Source organism: Eublepharis macularius, chromosome 7 (assembly GCF_028583425.1).
Source record: "Eublepharis macularius isolate TG4126 chromosome 7, MPM_Emac_v1.0, whole genome shotgun sequence".
Classification (NCBI taxonomy): Eukaryota; Metazoa; Chordata; class Lepidosauria; order Squamata; family Eublepharidae; genus Eublepharis; species Eublepharis macularius.
This window is the reverse complement of record NC_072796.1, coordinates 66,272,964-66,296,834: the sequence shown is the minus strand read 5'-3', so window position 1 is coordinate 66,296,834 and position 23,871 is coordinate 66,272,964. Positions and strand designations below refer to the sequence as shown.

The 23,871-nt window shown below is 40.7% G+C and overlaps 1 protein-coding gene across 1 annotated transcript in view; it reads right to left on the bottom strand.

Annotated features, from left to right (window-relative positions):
• PIEZO2 (piezo type mechanosensitive ion channel component 2) overlaps nucleotides 1-23,871 on the bottom strand; it is a 138,434-nt gene that overhangs the window by 29,644 nt on the left and 84,919 nt on the right. Inside the window, exons 26-33 of the mRNA XM_054984822.1 lie at nucleotides 21,284-21,382; nucleotides 18,352-18,463; nucleotides 17,514-17,576; nucleotides 16,649-16,815; nucleotides 14,172-14,329; nucleotides 9,655-9,825; nucleotides 8,234-8,626; nucleotides 6,265-6,523 (exon numbers count right to left, since the gene is read on the bottom strand). Coding sequence (XP_054840797.1) covers nucleotides 6,265-6,523; nucleotides 8,234-8,626; nucleotides 9,655-9,825; nucleotides 14,172-14,329; nucleotides 16,649-16,815; nucleotides 17,514-17,576; nucleotides 18,352-18,463; nucleotides 21,284-21,382 — 1,422 coding nt within the window. The remainder of the gene's footprint in view (nucleotides 1-6,264; nucleotides 6,524-8,233; nucleotides 8,627-9,654; nucleotides 9,826-14,171; nucleotides 14,330-16,648; nucleotides 16,816-17,513; nucleotides 17,577-18,351; nucleotides 18,464-21,283; nucleotides 21,383-23,871) is intronic.

The window sequence follows — 23,871 nt, the reverse complement described above, 5'->3', positions numbered from 1 at the left end:
ATATAGGGGCAGAGCTGGCATCTGGGTCTGTTGCAGGGCCTGGTCCCTGTGCTGGTGACTCTGCTGGCCGATTCATGATTGTAAGTGAGAAGTCGTTTAAGATTGGGGGGCTGTCTGTAGGCAAGGAAAGGTCTTCCACCCAGGGCTTCTGAGAGAGAGGTATCATTTTCCAGGATGGGTTGTAGCTCACTGATGATACGTTGGATGGGTTTGAGCTGGGAGCTATAGGTGACAACCAGTGGTGTTCTGTTGTTAGTTCCTTTAGGTTTGTCCTGGAGCAGACTGTTTCTGGGTACTAGTCTGGCCCTGTTAATTTGTTTCTTCACTTCATTTGGTGGGTACTGTAGTCCCAAAAATGCTTGTTGTAAATCTCTTAAGTGTGAGTCTCGGTCGAGAGTATTGGAGCAGATACGGTTGTAACGTAAGGCTTGGCTGTAGACAATAGACCGAGTGGTATGTTTAGGGTGGAAGCTGGAGGCATGTAGATATGAGTATCGGTCTGTTGGTTTCCGGTATAAGGTGGTATTTATTCGTCCATTATGTAGTTGTACAGTGGTGTCCAGGAAGTGTACCTGTTGTGTAGAGTGGTCCAGGCTTAGGTTGATAGTAGGGTGAAAGTTATTGAAGTCCTGATGAAATCTCTCAAGGGCTTCCTTCCCATGGGTCCAAATGATGAAGATGTCATCCAGGAATCTTAAGTATAGTAGTGGTTCCAGTGGATGGGAGCTGAGGAAGCGTTGCTCTAAGTCCGCCATGAATATGTTAGCATATTGTGGTGCCATGCGTGTGCCCATGGCTGTGCCATTAACCTGTAGATATAAGTTGTCACCAAATTCGAAGTAATTGTGAGTGAGTACGAAGTGACAAAGTTCAGTGGCGAGGTTTGCTGTGGTTTTGTCCGGGATAATATTCCGTATGGCTTGCAATCCATCTGCATGTGGGATATTGGTGTACAAGGCCTCCACATCCATGGTTGCTAGGATGGTGTCATCTGGTAGGTTGTCAATGGATTGTATTTTCCTGAGGAAGTCAGTGGTGTCCCGTAAATAGCTGGGTGTGCTGGTGGCATAGGGCCTGAGGATAGAGTCCATGTATCCCGAGACTCCTACTGTGATGGTGCATTTTCCTGCAACAATTGGGCGTCCTGGGTTACCCGCTTTGTGGATTTTGGGTAGTAGGTAGAATCTTCCTGGTCGTGGTTCCTGGGGTGTGTCCGTATGGATGCATTCTTGTATGTCCATGGGGAGTGTTTTTAATATTTTATTGAGTTCCCTTTTGTATTGTTCAGTGGGGTCAGAAGGTAGTATTTTATAGAATGTTGTGTTGGAGAGTTGTCTTTCTGCTTCTTGTATATAATTTTGTTTATCCATGATGACAACTGCTCCGCCTTTGTCAGCTTCCTTGATTACGATGTCAGAATTATTTTGGAGGCTGTTTATGGCCTCTCTTTCTCCACGGCTGAGGTTCTGCTTTAGGTGTTGTTGTTTGTCAATTATCTCAGCCTGAGCACGTCTACGGAAGCATTCAATGTAAAAGTCCAATGAGGAGTTACGGCCCTCAGGGGGTGTCCATGTGGAATTCTTTTTCCTGGAGTTTTGTAACGATGGTTGTGTATTGCTGGGTTGGGGGGGTGGGGGCTGCTGAGGCTGCTGTGATGGTGTCTGTTCAGTGCTTTGTTCGTCATTTTGTCCAGCAGAGTAGTTGAAGAATTCTTTCAGTCTTAGGCGTCTAAAATAGGCCTCCAGGTCCCCACAAAGTTGTATGGTTTGTGTGGGTCTGGCTGGGCAAAAGGATAGTCCACGTGAGAGGACTGATTCCTCTGCTGGGCTCAGCTTGTAACTGGAAAGATTGATGATGTTGCTTGGATCCCAAGTGTTTTTGCTCTCTTGCCTGCAACAGAGAGCAAAAACACTTGGGATCCAAGCAACATCATCAATCTTTCCAGTTACAAGCTGAGCCCAGCAGAGGAATCAGTCCTCTCACGTGGACTATCCTTTTGCCCAGCCAGACCCACACAAACCATACAACTTTGTGGGGACCTGGAGGCCTATTTTAGACGCCTAAGACTGAAAGAATTCTTCAACTACTCTGCTGGACAAAATGACGAACAAAGCACTGAACAGACACCATCACAGCAGCCTCAGCAGCCCCCACCCCCCCAACCCAGCAATACACAACCATCGTTACAAAACTCCAGGAAAAAGAATTCCACATGGACACCCCCTGAGGGCCGTAACTCCTCATTGGACTTTTACATTGAATGCTTCCGTAGACGTGCTCAGGCTGAGATAATTGACAAACAACAACACCTAAAGCAGAACCTCAGCCGTGGAGAAAGAGAGGCCATAAACAGCCTCCAAAATAATTCTGACATCGTAATCAAGGAAGCTGACAAAGGCGGAGCAGTTGTCATCATGGATAAACAAAATTATATACAAGAAGCAGAAAGACAACTCTCCAACACAACATTCTATAAAATACTACCTTCTGACCCCACTGAACAATACAAAAGGGAACTCAATAAAATATTAAAAACACTCCCCATGGACATACAAGAATGCATCCATACGGACACACCCCAGGAACCACGACCAGGAAGATTCTACCTACTACCCAAAATCCACAAAGCGGGTAACCCAGGACGCCCAATTGTTGCAGGAAAATGCACCATCACAGTAGGAGTCTCGGGATACATGGACTCTATCCTCAGGCCCTATGCCACCAGCACACCCAGCTATTTACGGGACACCACTGACTTCCTCAGGAAAATACAATCCATTGACAACCTACCAGATGACACCATCCTAGCAACCATGGATGTGGAGGCCTTGTACACCAATATCCCACATGCAGATGGATTGCAAGCCATACGGAATATTATCCCGGACAAAACCACAGCAAACCTCGCCACTGAACTTTGTCACTTCGTACTCACTCACAATTACTTCGAATTTGGTGACAACTTATATCTACAGGTTAATGGCACAGCCATGGGCACACGCATGGCACCACAATATGCTAACATATTCATGGCGGACTTAGAGCAACGCTTCCTCAGCTCCCATCCACTGGAACCACTACTATACTTAAGATTCCTGGATGACATCTTCATCATTTGGACCCATGGGAAGGAAGCCCTTGAGAGATTTCATCAGGACTTCAATAACTTTCACCCTACTATCAACCTAAGCCTGGACCACTCTACACAACAGGTACACTTCCTGGACACCACTGTACAACTACATAATGGACGAATAAATACCACCTTATACCGGAAACCAACAGACCGATACTCATATCTACATGCCTCCAGCTTCCACCCTAAACATACCACTCGGTCTATTGTCTACAGCCAAGCCTTACGTTACAACCGTATCTGCTCCAATACTCTCGACCGAGACTCACACTTAAGAGATTTACAACAAGCATTTTTGGGACTACAGTACCCACCAAATGAAGTGAAGAAACAAATTAACAGGGCCAGACTAGTACCCAGAAACAGTCTGCTCCAGGACAAACCTAAAGGAACTAACAACAGAACACCACTGGTTGTCACCTATAGCTCCCAGCTCAAACCCATCCAACGTATCATCAGTGAGCTACAACCCATCCTGGAAAATGATACCTCTCTCTCAGAAGCCCTGGGTGGAAGACCTTTCCTTGCCTACAGACAGCCCCCCAATCTTAAACGACTTCTCACTTACAATCATGAATCGGCCAGCAGAGTCACCAGCACAGGGACCAGGCCCTGCAACAGACCCAGATGCCAGCTCTGCCCCTATATCTACCCAGGGAATACAATTACAGGACCCAATGGCATCAACTACACTGTCTCTGGCTCTTACAGCTGCTCATCCTCCAATCTGATATATGCCCTCATGTGCCAACAATGTCCTTCTGCTCTGTACATTGGACAAACCAGCCAACCTCTACGCAAAAGAATAAATGGACACAAATCTGACATTAGAAATGGAAATGTCCAAAAACCAGTGGGAGAACACTTCAATCTACCAGGACATTCCACCAAAGACTTAAAGGTCGCTGTGGTTCAACAGAAACCTTTCAAAACCAAAATCCAACGGGAGGCTGCTGAATTGGAATTCATATGCAAATTTGACTCTGTCAAGCGGGGACTGAATAGAGACTATGAATGGTTATCACATTACCACAGGTAACAGATTCTCTTTACAGAGGCATGATCTGGGGGAGCCCAGTGACGCCTGGTGTGGGCTTTCGGGGACCACAGTTCTCTTTGTCAGATGCAACTGGCAGGGAGAGCTGTGGTTACCGAAGGCTTATACTACATAGGAATTGGACACCTTCACTGCTACAAACTGACTGCACACCAAAAGGAGATGTTTACATTTCCAAGCAAAGGAATGTTTTGATTGCCTCTATGCTAATTGCATTCTGCCTTCTTGTGATTTATGACCCCTCCCTTTTCTCTCTCTTTCCCCCTCCTCTTCTGTATCTGCCCAGTTTTGATCAGGCATCTGATGAAGAGAACTTGATTCTCGAAAGCTTATGCTATAATAAAATTGGTTAGTCTTAAAGGTGCTACTGGACTCTTTTTGATTTTGTAAATAATTATGCATTGCATGACTACCTCTGACAGGTCCAGTATCTAATACAAATCACTGGATTACACTTGTATATGGGAATGCAATAATTTGATTGCCCAGTTGCAGAGGGGATGCCATATTAGTCTGTTGCTATCAAAATAACAAAAATATCACATAGTACCTTAATGACTAACAAATTTATTATGGCATAAACTTTCCCAAGTTAAAGTTTACTGAGATACATGAAGTGTTATGTTTAGTTTGCAGAGAGCTTTATCAGCAGAACTCCAAACACAAAATGGTAGGATGGGGTGGGGGTGAGAGCTATCTCAAAAAGAGGCTAGAAGGCCAAATTTCTAAGAACCAGGCAGCGTACATTTCATTGAAAACAAGATCCAATCAAAAGAACAAACCATTCATCTGAATTGGAATGTATAGATCAGCCTCTGCAAGAAAGCCCACTTGCCAGCTCTGTCCTTATATCCACCCAAGTGACAATATTAAAGGGCCTAATAATATTATCATCAAGGGTTTATTTACTTGAGCATCCTCTAACATGGTATATGTTATTACGTGCCAGCAATGCCAATGGCCAAACTGGACAGTGTCAATGCAAAAGAACAAATGCACACAAATTAGGCAGTAAAAATGGAAATGGCAAATTGCCAGGAACAGAATACTGCCATCTTCCTAGACTTAAGGAACTCAGAATCATCCTACTTTTCTAATTTATAAACAAAATGCCGGTGATGTCTTCATTTGTAAAATGGATGCAGGCCATTTGGCTTCTGGTTTTTTCGGTGCCTTTTCTGGGACTGCGGAAAGTGGGTCTTCTGGCTTTTCTTTGTAACAATGTTCTCCCCTACCCCACCACTGCCCTCTGCTGTTTATAGCCCTGGAAATAAACCTCTCTGCCAACACTTCATGTATTTGATAACTGACCTCTGATTCATAAAATCTTATGCTATAATAGTCAGTCCTTAAGTTCTCATAACACTGTCCTGCTAAAAGTTGCTAAATCCTTTCCAAAGGAGAACTACTTCAGCTAATCACTATCAGTTCAAAAGGCACAGGCTACTTTTGTACATTTCACACAAATCTTGTAAATCCTTGAAGCAGCGCAGATGCAAGAGAAAATGGCAGGGGAGAATTAGCAGCCTTTAAGTTATACAGCCCCCTTTCCACTGTTTCTCTCCAGTAAACATCCCTTGCTTTAAATCATGTATAATATGTATCTCTGCCTTAATTAAAAAGAAAATAACTGTCTTTCACATTGTGTATTTTATATCTTTTACTTTTAAAATTATTTTTACTGTTAATGATAAAGTGGCCCTGTTTACCTAAAAGGGTGACTAGGTTTTTTTCCAGGTGTGCCATCAAGAAAAAGAGGGAGTTCTTATATTCATATACAAGTTACAGTTGATAACCACTTTTAACAGGGTCATCTTACATTCAGGGTTGTTTTCCTGTCAGGTAGAAACATTACCATTACCATTTAAAAGAGAGTATCATTGCGGAGACTTGCTGGAAATCAGTTCTATATGCCAAGTTCTGTGCTCAATTTAAGCCCATGAACCATAATGTACATCAGGGCATGTCTCTGTGCATTTTGCAACCCAGATTTACTCTCACAGACAAAAAGTCTTCCTTAATGGTGGTACAAGACACTATGATACTCAGAAAGTACCGAAAGGCAACATACCTCAGTGTAGACAATAGCTGTCATCCAAAAACGCTTGCTAGGTCTCGGGACAGACAGCATAGCCCATAAGAAGATAAGGATAGGAAGCACAAGGGTAATCATGGAGGCAGAGACCATGTGGTTAAGAATAATCACAAAGTAACACACCATTTCTGAACGAGCTACGAGTGTATTATAGAGAGCATAAATAAGTAGCAAAAATCGAGGTTGACCAGTATAGAATTTCTCGGATTCTTCCAGTTCTTCATCATGAAACATTCTATGGAAATAAAGTAAGGTGCAAATGATTTGATGTGCGAATAGTTTAAATATTTTAGTACTGTGGAAAAAGTCTGTAAGTATTATTAGATATTTCTACATTAAAATATAGCATAACTACACAGTGAGAGCCCGAGGGGACTTTGAACCTGAGTTTCTTGAATGATACTCCTATGCTACAGAACAAGCCACCTAAGCTACAGATATTGCCATAGACTAGAGTATAGAATATTCATACTTACTGCCTTCGTGGGGAGGGGGGGGGGAAAGTGCTGTTCAAAGAAGCACAAAGAAGCTCGTGGACATAGGAAGCCCTTGGACATAAGTTTTTGGATCCTAGTACAAGTACTGGTGAGATGAAGTTAAACTTGTGGTCTTTTAAATATTGTAACAGTTATGCATGAGAGATTTTAAATACAATAATCATGTTTTTTTAAGTGCAACATTCCTCTAGAGCATAGCATTTCTCACATTTGTTATGGAAAGCTAAAATTACTTGTGACCCCCTGTGATGGGTGGAAGTTGTCCTGCCCCTGAAAGGTAGAACAGCCACTCAGTTGTTTCATCCCTAAGTCTATGGGAGTGCTGCCCCAGCATCCAATCGGATGCAAATTCAGCACAATGGACTTTGAGCATGATGAAACGAATGTCAATGCGAAACAAAAGCCTTAATGTGGAATCGGGGAGTGGTGGATTCGTACGACTCCACTGCAGCATGACTGCTCAGAAAGTCCGATCAAAATCAATCATGCGGAATCCCACACTGTCTGTCTAGAGACCTGGGCTGCTGTTCTGTCATTTAAAAATCTCCTGTACATGAATAAATCATCTTTGTTGTTTTGTTGAACCTCCTACTTCAGTGAGCTCAGTACTTTTCAGAAGCAATTAAAAATTACCTCACAATAGCAAACCCAAAGCTTTTACACTCATTTTAAGTTGGAAGAAAAGGCCTGTTACACTTCCATTCAGATAACAGGCACATTTACATGCAGTCTCTATAGTATATACATGAAAATTCCATGTGTAAATATGGTACCTTCCATGTGAAAATTATGTAGTGTGTGAATCAGCTCTCAATGAATAATAAAAACAAATCCCTGTAAGAACAACTAAAACGGCAAACTACCCTGCTTTCCCTGAAGTATATAATTACTGCATTTCATTGTAAATTAGCTCATATTTTACATTTGGGAAACACTGATTATAGTACTGAACTAGGAGTTGCAGTGTCAAATCCCTGCTTGATGGGAAAAAGTTGGGCCAATCATTCTCACTTAGCCTAATCTAGTTTGCAGGATAGTTTTGAAGATACAATGGAAAGAGAACCTGAACTCACTGGAGGAAGCACAAGATAAAAATGTAATACATGAACAAACAATATAGTTTCATGGTCTGAAGGCACATAAATGCAATTAAGTTACCGCAGCTAGTAAGGTGTAGGAATTGATCGTACTTGGGTAGGAGACTGCCTGAGTACCCTATTATGCATGCACTGGTATCCCCTCCAAGGAAGAGCAGGATATACGCGTCACATATGATATGAGCAAATTTATTTGAGGGGATAAACACATTTTTGACCAGCAAACATCAAATTAACAGCAATGAAACAGCTGTGTGTTTTCATACTCCAGCCAAACAAAAACATTTCATTATGATATTTCCTTCACAGGCATGGATGTGCTAGTGAATACAATTTTTCTATGGTTCTTACTTGTTTAGAAGCAGTTCACTTGCAGTCAGCTCATGGGTCAATGGGGGGAGTAGTTGATCCTCTGATTTATCGGCTTCCAGTTCATCCGGGCTCACCATCATATGGTTTTTGTCAGAAGAGCCATCTTGGGAACCATCTAAGGGGAAAAGCTCCAAGCTCACAGCTTTGCTGTATGAAGGAGGGGGTTCTGCAATACCATCCAGAGCAGAATAGGATGGCACATCTGTGTCAGAGGTGTATGCAGCTCCTTCAGAATCTAGGCAATAATCTTCCATATCATGCTCCTGCCTTGATGCAATTTCAGCCCTTTCTTCATGCTCCTCCCCTTCAACTTCTTCAATGGTTTCTGTTGTCCCCTGACGGGAATACAGCATGGTGATTTGGGTGGCCTCACTGTCAGGAACACGGGGAAAAATATCTTTGTCAACTTCTTATTTTATAGAATTGTTTCAAATTTTGTTCTATTGCTGGATTTTAATATTTAGCCAGTTCTGATACATACGTACCTAACCATATTTCAGGAATAAGGAGCAGTCTATTAAGAAATAAACTTGTATGTTCCTACTACACTCCTAGTAAGTGAATTGCCCCTTCTTCTCTTAACCATGATAAAACTTATTGCATTGGCCCCAAAGATGCCCTTCTTACTTGTTTATGCCACAGTGTGCCACAGTGTGGCATAATGCAGAGGAAATCAATTTGAGCCAGACCTTGACAAGACAAAAATGTAGCAGCCACTGTCTCAAGTCCTATGAGACCACAGGAGCGAAGTCTACCTATAAGTCATACTTACCAAGTATGACTTCCCCCATGTGGATGACTAGTCTCCCAAGGCCGAGCCACCCTTACCTACCAGCTTTGGTAAGCCCTGACGAGAACAGGTATGCAGTGGGAGAATGGCTGGAGCAGATGCTAAACGCCAGCAGGAATTTCAACTCTTTTTGCTGCTGCTGTGCTTGTCAAGCTACTCTTTGACCTGCCCCCACTCCACACATCCTGGTCACAACAGCTCAAGGCCGGGAGCATAATTTCACATTATATTAAGTCCGACAACAGTGTCTCCTTTGATTTCAACTGAAGGTACTTTGGATCCAACCTCTTGTTAGCAATGATGTTAACTGAGGGCAAGACCAACCAAAATTTGATCTTAATTAGTATTTGAAGCCAGCATTCCAAGTAGTGATTTTTTTTAAACAATAGGAACCTAGTTTAGAACACAGACTAAAAGTGGAAGGGGGAAAAAGTACAATTATAATTATATACCACACCAAATGTATTGATCTACATACATTCATCTAAAGATGTGAGAGGCTTCAAATGAGTAATTTAACTCACTAAAACACAAACACCAAACTTGCAGCAAACTTTTACAATATTTTAAAAAATCCAATGAATGAACAAAGCATGCATGGGTTAAGCACCTTGACACAATACTGCCACTGTCAGCAGATGAGGAAGACATATCCATGCTGTACATTTTACGAAGCCTAGGTCGTGCTCGTTCACTTGTTTTAGGAATAAGGTCTGGTCCATCTATATCATCAAGCGTTGACTGCCTTGACAATAACAGCGTGGTTGCTTCAGTGCAGCAGCTAGCAAACAGTTAGAAAGACCATGTTAAATACCAACAGCATGTGGACATGGTACAGCTAGCCACGCTCAACACAAATTGTAAGGATAACAAAAAGGGGAGAAAAACAACAACCCTTCAAACCAAGGGTAACCAAGGAGGTTGGAATAACAGAAAAACATATACGTAGATATCTGTGATATTTTTATACTACTGGGGAGAGTCTTTGGGCAGAAATGCATCTGGTTTTATTGGTTCTTTATATAAGGCAATGAATTGAACTATTATATTAGTGATTTTATTTTATTCATATACAAGGTTTTAGTACGCGTATGTAGACCCATATGATGATTTTAATCTAATTTATGTATTTCTAATTAAACTTTAAAGTTTTTAATTCTTATTTTTAGTTATTTTACACAATTTTATTTTTTTCTGTTGTTCCAACCTCCTTGGTTACCCATGTACAATACAAAGATAGAGACAAAAAGTTCAGAGAGGGGATAAGGAGATTTTTGGCTCCAGAATACATTGGCTCTTACTCAGAACAAGGTTATAATAATGTAAGAGAAATGGTAAGTGGCAGATCAAACTTTATAGACTACCTGGTTACAGCAGTTATTGTGGCTTTAGGAAACATCTTATCTTCTATCTGCCATTCTCTGAAATCCTTAACTTCAATTATTTACTTTTGCTGTTTAGTATGTGACGGCCAGATCATGTAAGATCTGTTATATATGAAGCAGTATCTAAAGATGTGCATTACAGAAAAATGAGCTCAGAAACTGTTGATTCAGCTTGTTAAAATGTTTCCAGAATGCTGAACTAAATGCAGAAAACTAAATTGTAACACGTGAACAGCCCATCACTACCCAGAAAATGGCATTCCCCCACAACTGGGTCCTTGCAAGGGGAGATCCCATTCCTCGCCTATCAGATTTGGAAATGTTTGGAAGGGAGACGACTTCAATCATAGGTTGCAATTGAAAAGACACTTCCCTGGGAGTAAGCACTATTGACAAACATGGCTCTTACATCTGAGTAGACCTGCTGGGGTGCATCTTGGTTTGTTTTGCAGTGCTATCCAGGCATTGGACTGTCTCTCCACTACCCCATCAGGGCATTTGTAATTGTTATGAGGAAAAGTGCTACATGGAGGGCAGGATGGTTTGTTCAACCAATTAAACTTGATTAAAGCCCTGGAAGACTTCAATCATATGCTGCAATTCTAAATCCCTGGGAGTAAGCTCTATTGAATAACATGCCTTACATATGAGTAGATCTGTTTTGGATTGCTTCCATAGTCTTTCAGGGCTCTCTCTTTTTCTGAGTCAAATGGTAAACGTGTACCTACTCCACCCTTTCAAAAACAATCCTGCCTGCCCCCATAGGAAAAGAAAAACTAATGGGAAAAACATAGGTCTATGTAGGCAGGGGTGGGGGGTGGGTGAGGAATTCAAACAATCATTCTGCCTGCCAGCCTGCACTTGGGCAATGGAGAAGACTGGCAGTAAGAATGCCCTATTTTGCAGCGGAATGTGGAGTATCCAAAGGGAGGATTTGGATTTGGCCGTCATTGTGGGAACAAAACTACAAAGTACAAGGAAACATACCAGCAACTGGCAACAGCAGAATCCAAAGGTAGTAAGTTACTGGCACTATAGAAAAAGTGATCATGAAGCAGGGTTATTTTTAATGTTGCTGCACTGCAGCAGTTAGAGCACTCTTCCACTTGGGAGCACCCCGTTGCTACTACACCAACTGCCAACACTTGCCTCCTATGGGTCCTTTTTGTGTGTTACTGTGTTTTTGGAAAAACTCAGTGGATCATTTTTCATTGCTTCGGTTATATACATAGGATCCCAACAAACCAACCACAATATAACACGAGCTTGCTTCAGTCAAAAACCACTCCTGTTTCTTCAACACATTTGGTGGGGAAGGTGGGCGCTTTGCTGGGCAGACCATCTGAAACAGTTTTATTTGCAGTTACTAAGTTACTAACTTAGTTATTTGCAGTTACTAAGTTTGGTAAAAAGAATGCTGCTCCAGAAAGCTGGTGACCATTTTAGAGATCCTTTCCACAATGCAGAGAGGAAGGCTGGGGCACTTTATTCAGGGGGCTGTAAAATCAGACCCTTTGGTCCAATTCATTTGAATCTTGCAGATTCTTCAGAGGATAGGGTGCACTAGGTCCCCAATTATTTTGATACCATTTGGTGAAAAAATGTCTGCTCAGGAAAATCTGCCATGGAAAATCATGGGCAGATATCCAATCTAAATAAAAAAGGAGATGGAACCCAACAATATGACAAGCACATTTCCAAGAATTCTTAAACCAATAACCCTTCCATTTCTTAAATTATGATACTGAATTGAAACAATAGTTGTTCCAGCGCACACCCCTAGTTCGGAACAGGTTTATTTCTTAGCAATTCTACAGAAGACGACCTACAGTTTCCCTCTTATAGCGCCCTAAGTAAAAGAGCTAAAAACTTCTGTTAAAAAAATTGAGTTGAAAATTCAGGGAATTATAGGATTACCAACTTCAAGGTGGGACCTGGAATTCTCCCAGAATTACAACAGTTTTGCAGATTACAGAGATCAGTTCCCCAGGAGGAAATGGCAGCTTTTGAAGGAGAAAATGAAAGGAGAAATGGAAATGCTAAAGTCACATCACATCCTCACTGAGCTCCCTACCATCCCCAAACCCTGGCCCTTCCCCCCACCTACAATCTCAAGGAATTTCCCAAGCTAGAATTGGTAACCCTATGACATGGTGCCTGGCTCATGCTCAAATCCTTCTGGTGCTCTTCCCAAGTTCATGGCTCTTGATCTGCAGTGGATCTTAACTAGAACTTCTTAGAGTACTGAAGAGCAGATTGTAATGCCATGCTATTCTTAATAGGACTGCTATCTGCTCATCTCGTGCCTTGAAAAGCCCCATGGTCCTTAGGTCACCATGAATTGGTTGTGACTTGATGGCACATGATGATGATGATGATGATGATGATGATGATGATGATGATGATGATGATGATGATGATGATGATGATGATGATGTGGTTGATGACGATGATTACAGTCATAACCACCTAGGATTTTTTTTTCACTCTGAAACCCACAGAGAAGCATGAAATGCCCTGAAGTTTCCAACTGTAGCCCCTAAAATTTTGTTCTTGGTAGGTTAGGGACCTTTAAGTCTTTGAAATGTGGGTGAATTTGGGTCAATAATTCTGATATAAATGACAATACAAGAAAGTATTTTGGAGTACAAGAATATTATAGGTGACTCACTGCCATGTCAAACAGCCTTTTCAAAATAAAAATAGCCTTCCCATAAAGCGTCAGAATTGCAGTTAGAGAAAGTCATACTGAGGTTTGGGAGACCCAGGTTTAAATCCCCATTTTGCCATGGAAGGTTATTGGGTAACTGGGAGCTAGTCATATACTCTCAGCTTAACCTAACTCACAGGGTGGTTGCGAGGATAAAATGGAGGACAGAGAATGTTATAAGCCGTTTTGTGTCCCCATAGGAGAGTGTGAGCCCCTGCCTCCCCGAGCCTTTTTCCCAGCCCTCCTCCATTTTGGCGCCTGCTTCCAAAGGTTCCCCAGCCTCAGACACAGGAGGAGGATGGGTTACATCACCCATGATTCCTCTCTCTATTCTCTGGGAGGCTGTTCTTTAGATCTCAGAGACAGCCCTCCTGTCTTCTACCTGGCCAAGACAAGGACCCCTTCCTTTATACCTGCTCCCACCAGTCATGAGCCCCAACCCTGCCATTCAGTCTCCTGCTTGAAGTGTGTCATCCAGCATCTGGGCTAAGGCTTGGAGGATCATTCTTCTCCTTTCTAAGCCCCATCTCCTCTCTGCTACTTGGGTCAGTTTTGGTCCGTTCTCTGATTCCTGATCCACATCTGCAGGGAAGCCTCTAGTGTGAGGCGGGGCCTGAGATCATCTCTATTGAAAAGTGCAGGTATAAATAAAACAAAACAAAACAAAGCAGAGCAAAAATAATCTTCAAAAATGCAGAAAAGCTTTGCTGCCATCATGTTTCTTTAACATGACAGAAATATGGATCTAGGGCAGGTGCTGCTTATCAATCATAGAAACAGATCTAAAGAGATTTTTAATTTCAGGGGTGAAACCCAACATAATCCCATTTGCTGGAGCTTCCCATATTATTATCATTATTATCATTATTATTATATTATATTTATATCCCGCCCTCCCCGCAAGCGGGCTCAGGGCGGGTTACAACAGAAGATAAAATATACAAGATAAAATCACAATAAATTAATACACCTTTCTAATAAAACATTATCTTATATATTATATTAATGAGCATTAAGATTAATGCGAAATACCTGGATTCACTGTCACGAGAAGGGGCTGATTCTAGACTTGCTGTCCTCTCAGCTGCCAGTCCAGATTCATCAGTTCTATCCAGTCCCGATTCTCTAGAAAGTTTCATTATATGGTTCTGGTAATACATATGTATACTCTCTCGAGTTGGCACATTACCCTAAGAAAGAATGATAGAATTCAGAATAAAGCATTTCCATGCTATAAAGACTGATAACTGGATACAAATATTCTTTTAGGTATCCTGGGAGGAACAAAATGGCTAAAGGCTGACTAGATAGTTAGTCAGGAGTGTCTCACAGTGCCATCTAAATTAATTACATCTTTCTATGTCTACTGAAGCTTAAAGGGTGCAACTCTGGTAGAATGGCACTGTCAGAGTTATCTTGCAGGGTTCCACAGGGCACAATCTTATTCTCTATGTTATTCAACTTCTATGTAAAGCCTTTAGGAGAAATCATTCATAGCTATGGAATTGGATGCCATCTATATGGCAGATGACACCTTGCTCTGTATCTCACTATCCAAATCACCATGGGATGCAATAGATTGGACTGATGCCTGACAGCTGCGGTCAACTGGCTGTAAGCAAACAAATTGAAACTGAACCCAGGTAAGAGCCTAGGGATTATACTGGATCCAGTGCTAGTGCTAGAAAACCTCCCATTTCTGAGCAAAGTAATTGAACAGGCAGTGCGGAACAGCTGCAGGTTTTCCTGAAGGACTCCTCTATCCTGGACCCATTACAGTCCGGTTTCCGTCTGGGCTGCGGGGTGGAGACAGTGCTGATCGCTCTCACAGATGATCGTCGTAGACATCTGGATCAAGGTGGATTGGTGCTGCTAGTGTTATTGAACCTTACAGCAGCATTCAATATGGTCGGTTACAATTTGTTGACCCACTGCCTTGCTGATGTGGGGATATGAGGGTCTGCCTTGCAGTGGCTTGTCTCTTTTCTCCATGGTCGGGGACAGAGGGTGGTGGTGGGGGAGAAGTTGTCATTGCAACACCCTTTGGTGTGCTGTGTCCCACAGGGGGCAATACTCTTCTCAATGTTGTTTAACATCTATATGCGACCTCTTGACCAGTTGGTCCCAAGTTTTGGACTGGCTTGTCACCAGTATGCAGATGACATACAGTTGTATCTGTTGATGGATGGCCGGCTTGACTCTGCCCCAGATGCCTTAGCTAGAGCTATGGAGGCTGTGGCTGGATGGTTGAAACAGAGTCAACTGAAACTGAATCCCACAAAGACAAAGGTCCTGTACTTGGGTCATGGATCGTTGGGTTCTGGGATCTGACTCCTGACCATCAATGGGGTGCTATTTATGCCCGAACTGCCAGGAGTCTGAGGGTGATTCTGGATGCCTCCTTATCAATGGAAGCCCAGATCACAGCAGCTGCCAGGTCTGCCTTTTTCCGCCTGTGGCACGTCAGGCACTTTGCCCCTACCTTTTGACCCATGACCTAACAGCAGTGATGCAGGCAAAGGTCACCTCCAGAATGAACTACTGTAACTCAGGCTTCCCATGCGCCTGATCCAGAAATTACAACAGGTCCAGAATGCAGTCGTGTATGTCCTTACAGATACTCTGTATAGGGCACGTATAACTCCAGTTCTATGGCAGCTACGCTGGCTCCCCATGGAGTTCTGGATCAGATTCAAGGTTTTGGTTCTAATCTATAAAGCCCTTAGCAGATTGGAACTAGCATATCTGCAGGACTGCCTCTCCCCAAATGTTCCCCTGGAGGGTGCTCCGATCAGCTGATAAAAACTTGCTGGTGGTCCCTGGCTTCGACCAGAGCCAGGGCCTTTTCAGTCCTGGCACCAACCTGGTGGAACTCTCTGTCTGTTGAGACCCGGGCCCAACAAGATATATCATCTTCAATATGGTTGAAGCTGGGCTATGGATGAGCCTTCCTGCCAGCCTGCCAGCCACCTGGGGAGGGGGGAATATAACCCCTTCCCATTTTTTTATTTTGTCCCTCACCTCCCACCCGTAGAAATGTTTTAGAAATGTTTTATTGGGGCTAGGTAATATGGGCTGCCGCTTAGAGCTGTTTTTTTTACTACTGAATTGTATGTTTCTATGGTTTTAAATGGGAATTTTAATGTAAATCTAAATATTGTTGTTATCTGTTTTGAGCCCGCTCATGGGGAGAGAGAACTATAAGTTAAATAAATAAATAAACAGCAAATTAAAGCAGTTGCAAAAAATGCTTTCTGCCAACTCAATCTAGCCTGGAAGATCGTTCCCTATTTAGGCTAGGCTGATCTGGCCAACTGGATTCATGCCAAGGTAATATTAAGACGTGACTGCTGTAATGCACTCAACTTAGGTCTCCCCTCTAATTTAACTTGGAGACTTCAGTTGATGCAGAATGCTGCAGCTTGGTTATTATCGAGAGCTAGGAAGAGCATGTATACCACCCCCATTCTGCAGTCACTCCACATAATATCAGCATATCATAATGTTACCTTTTTGATTTCTCTAGTAAGCATGCATCGCTCGATTCTTAGCACAGTGGAAATATCAATGTGTTCTCTTGACACAGAATTGAGCCAAGTTGTAAAACTATCTATTGTTGCCAGAAAAAGAACCCAGGTGAACTTCAAAATGTTATATATTCTTTTGATAATGTTATCTGGGAAAAAGAGAAAAATTAAGGGTTAGCTAATTAGCAATCAACACATAAACAAATATTTGTGGATGATCAGGTAACATTTAGCACATAATAACCATTCTCAGTGTTCTTTATTTGATGTTTCTAATTTTAAGGCCCAGACCACTAGACCAACATTTGAATTGCAGTAAATTTGCAGTTAGGAGACCTCTGAACTGCTGTCCATTTCCCCCCCAGAAATAATTTCTACGATCAGACAACATTGGGTTTTACAGCATTCTATTTTTCATTCTACTTTTGCTATTTTAAAATGTATATTCTATGGCTACCCTTACTGTCCTGTCAACTGTCTTCTATTTTCAATGTGTCAAAACAGTTGAGATATTAAAGAGAGGAAAATTTTATTCTTTTTAATTTTCAAATATAGCTGATATGAAACATATTTAAGAATTACAGCATTGCTGAACAAACATATAAGTAGCTGAACTAGTTTGTCTTGCTTCATAATTTTACAGACTCAAACTGATGTGTTGCGTTGAAGTTGAGTTGAGTTGAACTGTCTGGTTGGAACAATCCCATTTGTACTATTAGAGCTGTGTCTCTTAGCATATAATTGTCAGGAGCTTCTACAGTGACTGTCTGGCTTGCCTTCAATAAACAGCTGAGTTGTCTTTTCAGTGCTGGATTTAATAGACTACCTTTCTTATTCTGCTGCTTACCAGGTCCATCAGATTTCTTTTTGACAGGTTCCTCTTTATCTTCACATTCCATATCTATTGCAACTGACAAATCAATATTAAAGCAATGAGCAAAAGCTATTGACAGTCGACATTTATTTAGCAAAAATATAGAGATTCATGTTGTTTACTATAAGGAATTTTACATGCATCATAGTTCACAGCTCATTTAAGACACACCATTATTTCAAATTAACTGTGGCAACCTATGAATGACCTTAGTTTGCTTTATCAACCAATATCTAGAGCTACAAATGACATGGTTCAGTCTGAGCTGAATGTCTGAATATTAGTTGGCTAACTTATGTTTAGTTTGGTTGTTCTGTTCTCCACTGCAAATCAAAATCAGTTATACTCCACCACATCTTTAGAGGTGGCTACCTGTATAAGGTATACAGGTATCACTGTATAACGCACATTTTCCGCTATATCCTTCTGCAGAGTAAACCTGCTAAAATATAAAATACTTTCCATTTTACTGTCACATATGGAAACATTGAAATGGATCTTACTTATTCATGACCAGAATGGTACTTTTATAAATGAACCCCCCTCCCCCACTGCAGCATGCTGCGCCTTTGAAACTGTGCCTTTGGTCAGTGGCCTTCCAAGGAAAAGTCTAGAGGACAAAGTGAAGGTCTGTAGTGGGAAGGAGGAATAATCTATCCCTCCAGTTTGTGTTAGATTATATTCCTGTCAGCAGAAAATGGGGTTAGAATCTACCTCAAAATTTGTAAGATGATATGGCTAGAGCTACCATAGAGATGACAAGAAAAGGCTGTATGTACATGTTGATGATATAACACAGCAGCATACATACCATCCCCATATCCTTTCCGCCTTTGTCTCCCTTCTTTCTCATATTTTTTCTTCTCTTTGCGCCTCTGTCTGAGGGCGGTTTTAGGATCAGTAATCCAGGCCTGATAAACAAACTAGAGAGAACAAATGCATTTATTTCAAGTTCCTCAGAAAGTAAAAAATTAAAGTAAGTCAAAAATAGAAATATAGATTTTAAAGTAAATATCTGTGAGATCAAGCAATCATTTGCAATTCTAGCACAAATACTACAAAATGTAGCAACTTTTTGTGCTATTTTTGATTGCTTAACAAACCAAAGCATGAAAACAACTGTGGTTTCTTGTGTGTTTCCTAGAAAAGTTGTTCGTTGACTTTTGGGAATTATTTAGATATGGATCATGTTGCACTGATGATCAATAGTAACAATAGGAATTGTTAGAAGTTTTCAGATTAATCTTTTTAAAAAGGCAGCAAGGAGATCAAGACCAGATGACCAGAAAGAGCTGCAATGGGAGGGATTACATAGAAAAGCCCCATTGCATAGGCAGAATTCTGCTTATCTTCTCTGGATCAAAGACATTGCATTTCAGTTCAGAAATGGTGGCTTGTGAGTGTGCTCGTATTATCAATGATTCGTTTTCCCTCTATTGATTACCAAAAATGTATTAACAGATCTGGGAATATTAATAAACAGTCTGAATTTATTAACAGATTTGACTAGTTTAAGCACCACTCATATACAGTTAGTTTGTTTCCTGGCTGTGCCACAAACAAATCATTTCATCCTAAAGTTTGATCTGTACAATTCATACTGGTGGGCTGTGTCTCAATTCTATTTTGTTTCTCAGATATGACATCAATAGAGGTCTTTGGCCAATTCCTAGAATCAAAATCAAATTGTATAAAAGCTGATCTGTTGGAATGCTTCTGTACATGAAGGCTCACACACATCCTTCTTTGCATATGGAAAACGTGCTCATCTGAGAAAAGGCTAAGGCAGAACCTTCTGCATGCAGGAAGTTTGACACACTGGAATGTTTAATAATATGATACTGCTTCTGAATTATAAAATAGTACAATTCCAAGACTGTCCATAAGCTTCAGCTACTTCCTCTATGCAGTTGTAGAGCAGGAAATTCCATGGTTACCTTGCTGGTAGACATACATTTATAAGTGCTGCTGGGAAAAAAGGAAGATTCAGACTCTTAACTGAGAGTCCCCAGTTATGTCACCTTGAAAAGGGGTTCATGTTATTTCTCTAATTTGGTCTTGAGTATTCAGTGGTGTATCTTACCTACTAGGCTGCATTCAGTTGCTTCAGTAGTGGTAAAATGCCATATATTTACATTACACGAACACCACTACTAATGCTTCTCATCTTAAAGCACTGGAAATTTAGTACTAGATTGCAAATCAAGATTTGGACTTCTTTTGTCAATTGCAATCTGATTTTCTTCCTCTAAATATATTGGCTGATAACATCTTTAATATGGAAACTCAATGGAAGTTCATGGCACTGTCATTACCACACATTATGTATTTAAATCCCCAATGCACAATGACATGACTAAAAAGAACAACAAGAAGTAAGCACTTTCTGACAGAAGTCTGAGACAAAAGATGTTGCACTTTTGCCTGTATGATTTTCTTTCCAAAATGAAAATCATCTTCAGCTGGCATTGCACAAGTATGCATTCCATTGAAGAGAGCTACAGCCAAAGAAAAGATAAACATATACATGCAACAGGAAGGGAGGTAGGAAAACAAAACCAGACTGAAGAGTTACCAGTCCCAACACAAACATGCACAAACTGTCTCAGGGAAGCTGGAATACGGCCATTATTGAAAATAACACTTTAAAATGCTGCTTTATTTGCAGTTCCTGATCTAATAAAAAGCACAATTGGCTAGATCCAACGACTCTCTTCTGCTAAACTGGATCTAATAAAACCCTTCTGCTTGGTGAAAGGGAGTCACTAAATCCATCATAAGAGATGGTAGCTGTTGTGTCCATGCCATTTGCCTTTAAAAACCTCTCAGGATTTCTTAACAGAATTTTGAAAGGCAATAAAATAAAAAACACCTGTTTTTTTATCTGAGAGACGGCTCGTGCTATCTCCTCCCCATTTTTCCTGGGTTAATAACTAAGTCTATGGTAACACTTAATGCACAACCAAGACACCTTATGCAAAGATCTTAGTATCTAAAATTTCAAGTTTTTTCAAATTTTAACAAGCATTATCTAATAAAAACTGATATGGGGGAAATATAGTTTTGGGAAGGCACTAGCTTCAAGTAAAGAAATGGTTGAAAGCATGCCATTAGAATGTCACTGTTTAAAACTTAACATTAACTTATTCCTAGTGAAATAACCAAACGACCTGCTCTGAGTTGCATGAATGAAAGACACAAAAAAACACTTGATAGGATTAGAACTGTAAACGGAATCTAAAATGTTTTAGAGGTTCTTCCACATAAATGTAATTTTGCAAACATCAATATCCAAATGCATAAGAGAGAAGTTTAGAGGGAAAGTATGCTTAGCTACAATTCTTTGACATTTTTCCAGCTTTCTGAGAAAGATTACCATGCTGATGAAAAAAAAAACACATTGAACATTCAACAAGTTCAAAAGGGTCCACATTTTATCTACTTCCTGTAAATGCATGCAACCTGATTCAGCCCTCTTAAAATAGGTTAGGTGGAAACAATGGAATTATACCAAGATATACCTCTGCATTTTCACTCTAGGATTCAGGATCACATCTAAAGTGAGGGAGATGATTCATCCTATGATTCAATGTATTAAATGCTGTATGTACCAAACTCTTGTCTGTCATAAATCCTCACAAAATTCATATAAGAGGGAAAATGCAGAAAAGAGCATAGGATAACCTAAACCATAATATTATGGGATGAGATCACATTCTACATGGTAGTGAAACATCAAATACCTTTGCAGCTCTGATTAAATACTGAAGAATAGTTTTGGGCAGTTTAATAACAGACTTTGGCAAGGCTAAAATGGCAGAAGCAAATTTCGCAATAGCTCTCTATAAAGAAGGACAAAGCAAGAAAAATTAGTAAAGACACGTCTGCTAATGTTATAAGGAATCTACTGCATTATTAGATAACACAGGATTTACATTAAAATAGAATCACACACTGTAAGTATTCAGTTTAGCATATATATACATATATATGCAAACAAGTGACAAAAATGCGCTATTTAATTATATATATAAAGATGTATATTAGTAATGCTTATTAGAAAATAATGTTTTACATGAAAACTAATCTTTAGTATATGACAGATAATAACAGATGCAGGTTGTTATCACAACCACTAATTGTTTCCTTACATATATATGAAAACAGACATCTATTCCAGGAACCCCGCCCCCCTTCCACATAATATCTTATACCTACAAATGTATTGGCTTAAAAACTATTAAAAGGAAAGCCAAAATACAGACTTAGAGACAGATAACTAACTACAGGACTGATGAACCTAAGCTAATAAGAATTTTGATACAAATGTTTAGACCCAAGTTATTTTTAATTTAAGATCTACAAGCCTAACATTTGTGGGAGAACAACATTGTCTAAGAAGTAAAGCAGATCTCAGTATAAAACCCTATTTCTTACTCATAAATTATATTTGTTGAGGCTAATGAGTATATTCACTCGTTAATGTGAAAAATTGATATATTTGCCCAGAAAAAGTGAAACTATATATTCTCCATAATGGAAAACAGACGGCTTCATAAAATAGGGTTCTGCTCATTTATGGGTGTATCCTATATAGTATGATGTTGCCAATTAGTATTACCATCCTACATACATGAACAGACATTCTTGCTGTCAGCTAGGGTTGCTAGCTCCAGTCCAGAAAATTCCCAGAGATCTAGAAGCAGTGCCTGGAGCCAATGACATTTGGGAAAGGGGAGACAGCACAGTGGATGTGACATAATGTGTCACAGCCTATGCTGTTATGTCCAGGTCAAATGTCAGTTCCTCCCACTCCCCCGCCCCTTCCTATGAAGATCCATAAGCTGCCAGCCAACAGCCATTCTATCCCTCTGGCCTTTATTGTATTCACAAGCAACCAACCGTTTCTCCTGGTCTTTTGGTATAGTACAAATTCTCTGTAGCATGTCACAGGAGAAAAGGAAGTCCTAGAGCATCCATCTCCTGTAGCCACTCTAAGATTCCTATTTCTCCTAGACTTTATGGTATACCATGTAGTCCACCATTTGAAATTGCCATTTCCTCCAGGGGAACTAATGCCTGTAGTCTAAAAATCAGTTGTAACTGTAGAAGAACTCCAAGCACCACAGTGAGATTGTTAATCCTACTGTTTCTCAGGCAGAAGAATGCACCCTATGCATTTGTGGAGCTCCAGATACAGCAACTAGCAATAGGAGCCCATGAAAATACTTGGAACTAGGTCATAACCCCAACCTATACTGTGTGTAAACATGAGACAGCTGCATCTGCACGAAAGATCTAGGGTGGATCTCACTTGAACGCTACGTGGACATAACTTGTTCCTATGTACATGCTTATGTTATCTTACAAAGTCACCCTATGAGATTCAAATGTTGTCAGATTCAGCCCTACTAACTAAATTCTCAGAGCTCTGGCAGCACCAACAGCATGTAGGGCAGGGGTCCCCAACCTTTGTGAGCCAGTGGGCATATTTGGAATTCTGACACAATGCGATGGGTGCAGCAACAAACTGGCTGCCACAAAATGGCTGCTACAGCCACAAAATGCCTATTACAGCTTACCTTCAGTCACACAGAGAAGATCCTTGTGCTGTGGCAGCAGCTTTTTCCAAAGCAGTGTTTGTAAAAATCTGCACAGCCAATCAAAACACCAGCAGCCATTCAGAAGAACTGCTGGGCAAAATCCACACCTAACCCCACCCACTTTCTAAAAACACTTGGCAGGCACCAGGAAAGGTGTTGGCTGGCACAACTGTGCTCATAGGCACCACGCTGGGACGCCTGATGTAGGATATACAAGAGGTTGCACACTGTTGTTGTAACTGTATACTAATGGTATACAGCCTATTATGTATACTATCTCCAGCCTATTATGTATTCTTGTTTTTCATATGAGTTTTGATACCTAATAAAGATTGCCTTTGGAAAAGATAAATTTATAAATGCATACTCAACACTTGGTCTGTATTACAAATAATTATTTCTTTACAAATTCAGCCAGTTTTTTCCAAACAGAAAAGCACTTAAGCAATCTCAAGCAATGCCAAAGAAAAGATGTCTTATTCACTTGTCTCCAGTAACAACATCAGAAAAATAAAGTTTGGGACATGAAACTTTATTTTTTTAAAAAATAAAATCCATGATGCAGGTGCAAGTGAATGAAAATCCATCTCCAGTATTATTCTTGCATTGCAGAAATGTGGCAGTATAAGCAAGCAATGGTAAGTGCTAAATTAGCACATCTTCATATTTAATAATCTTTAGAATAGAGGCAAACTTCATAGCAGGATCAATGCATTAACTAGACAAAA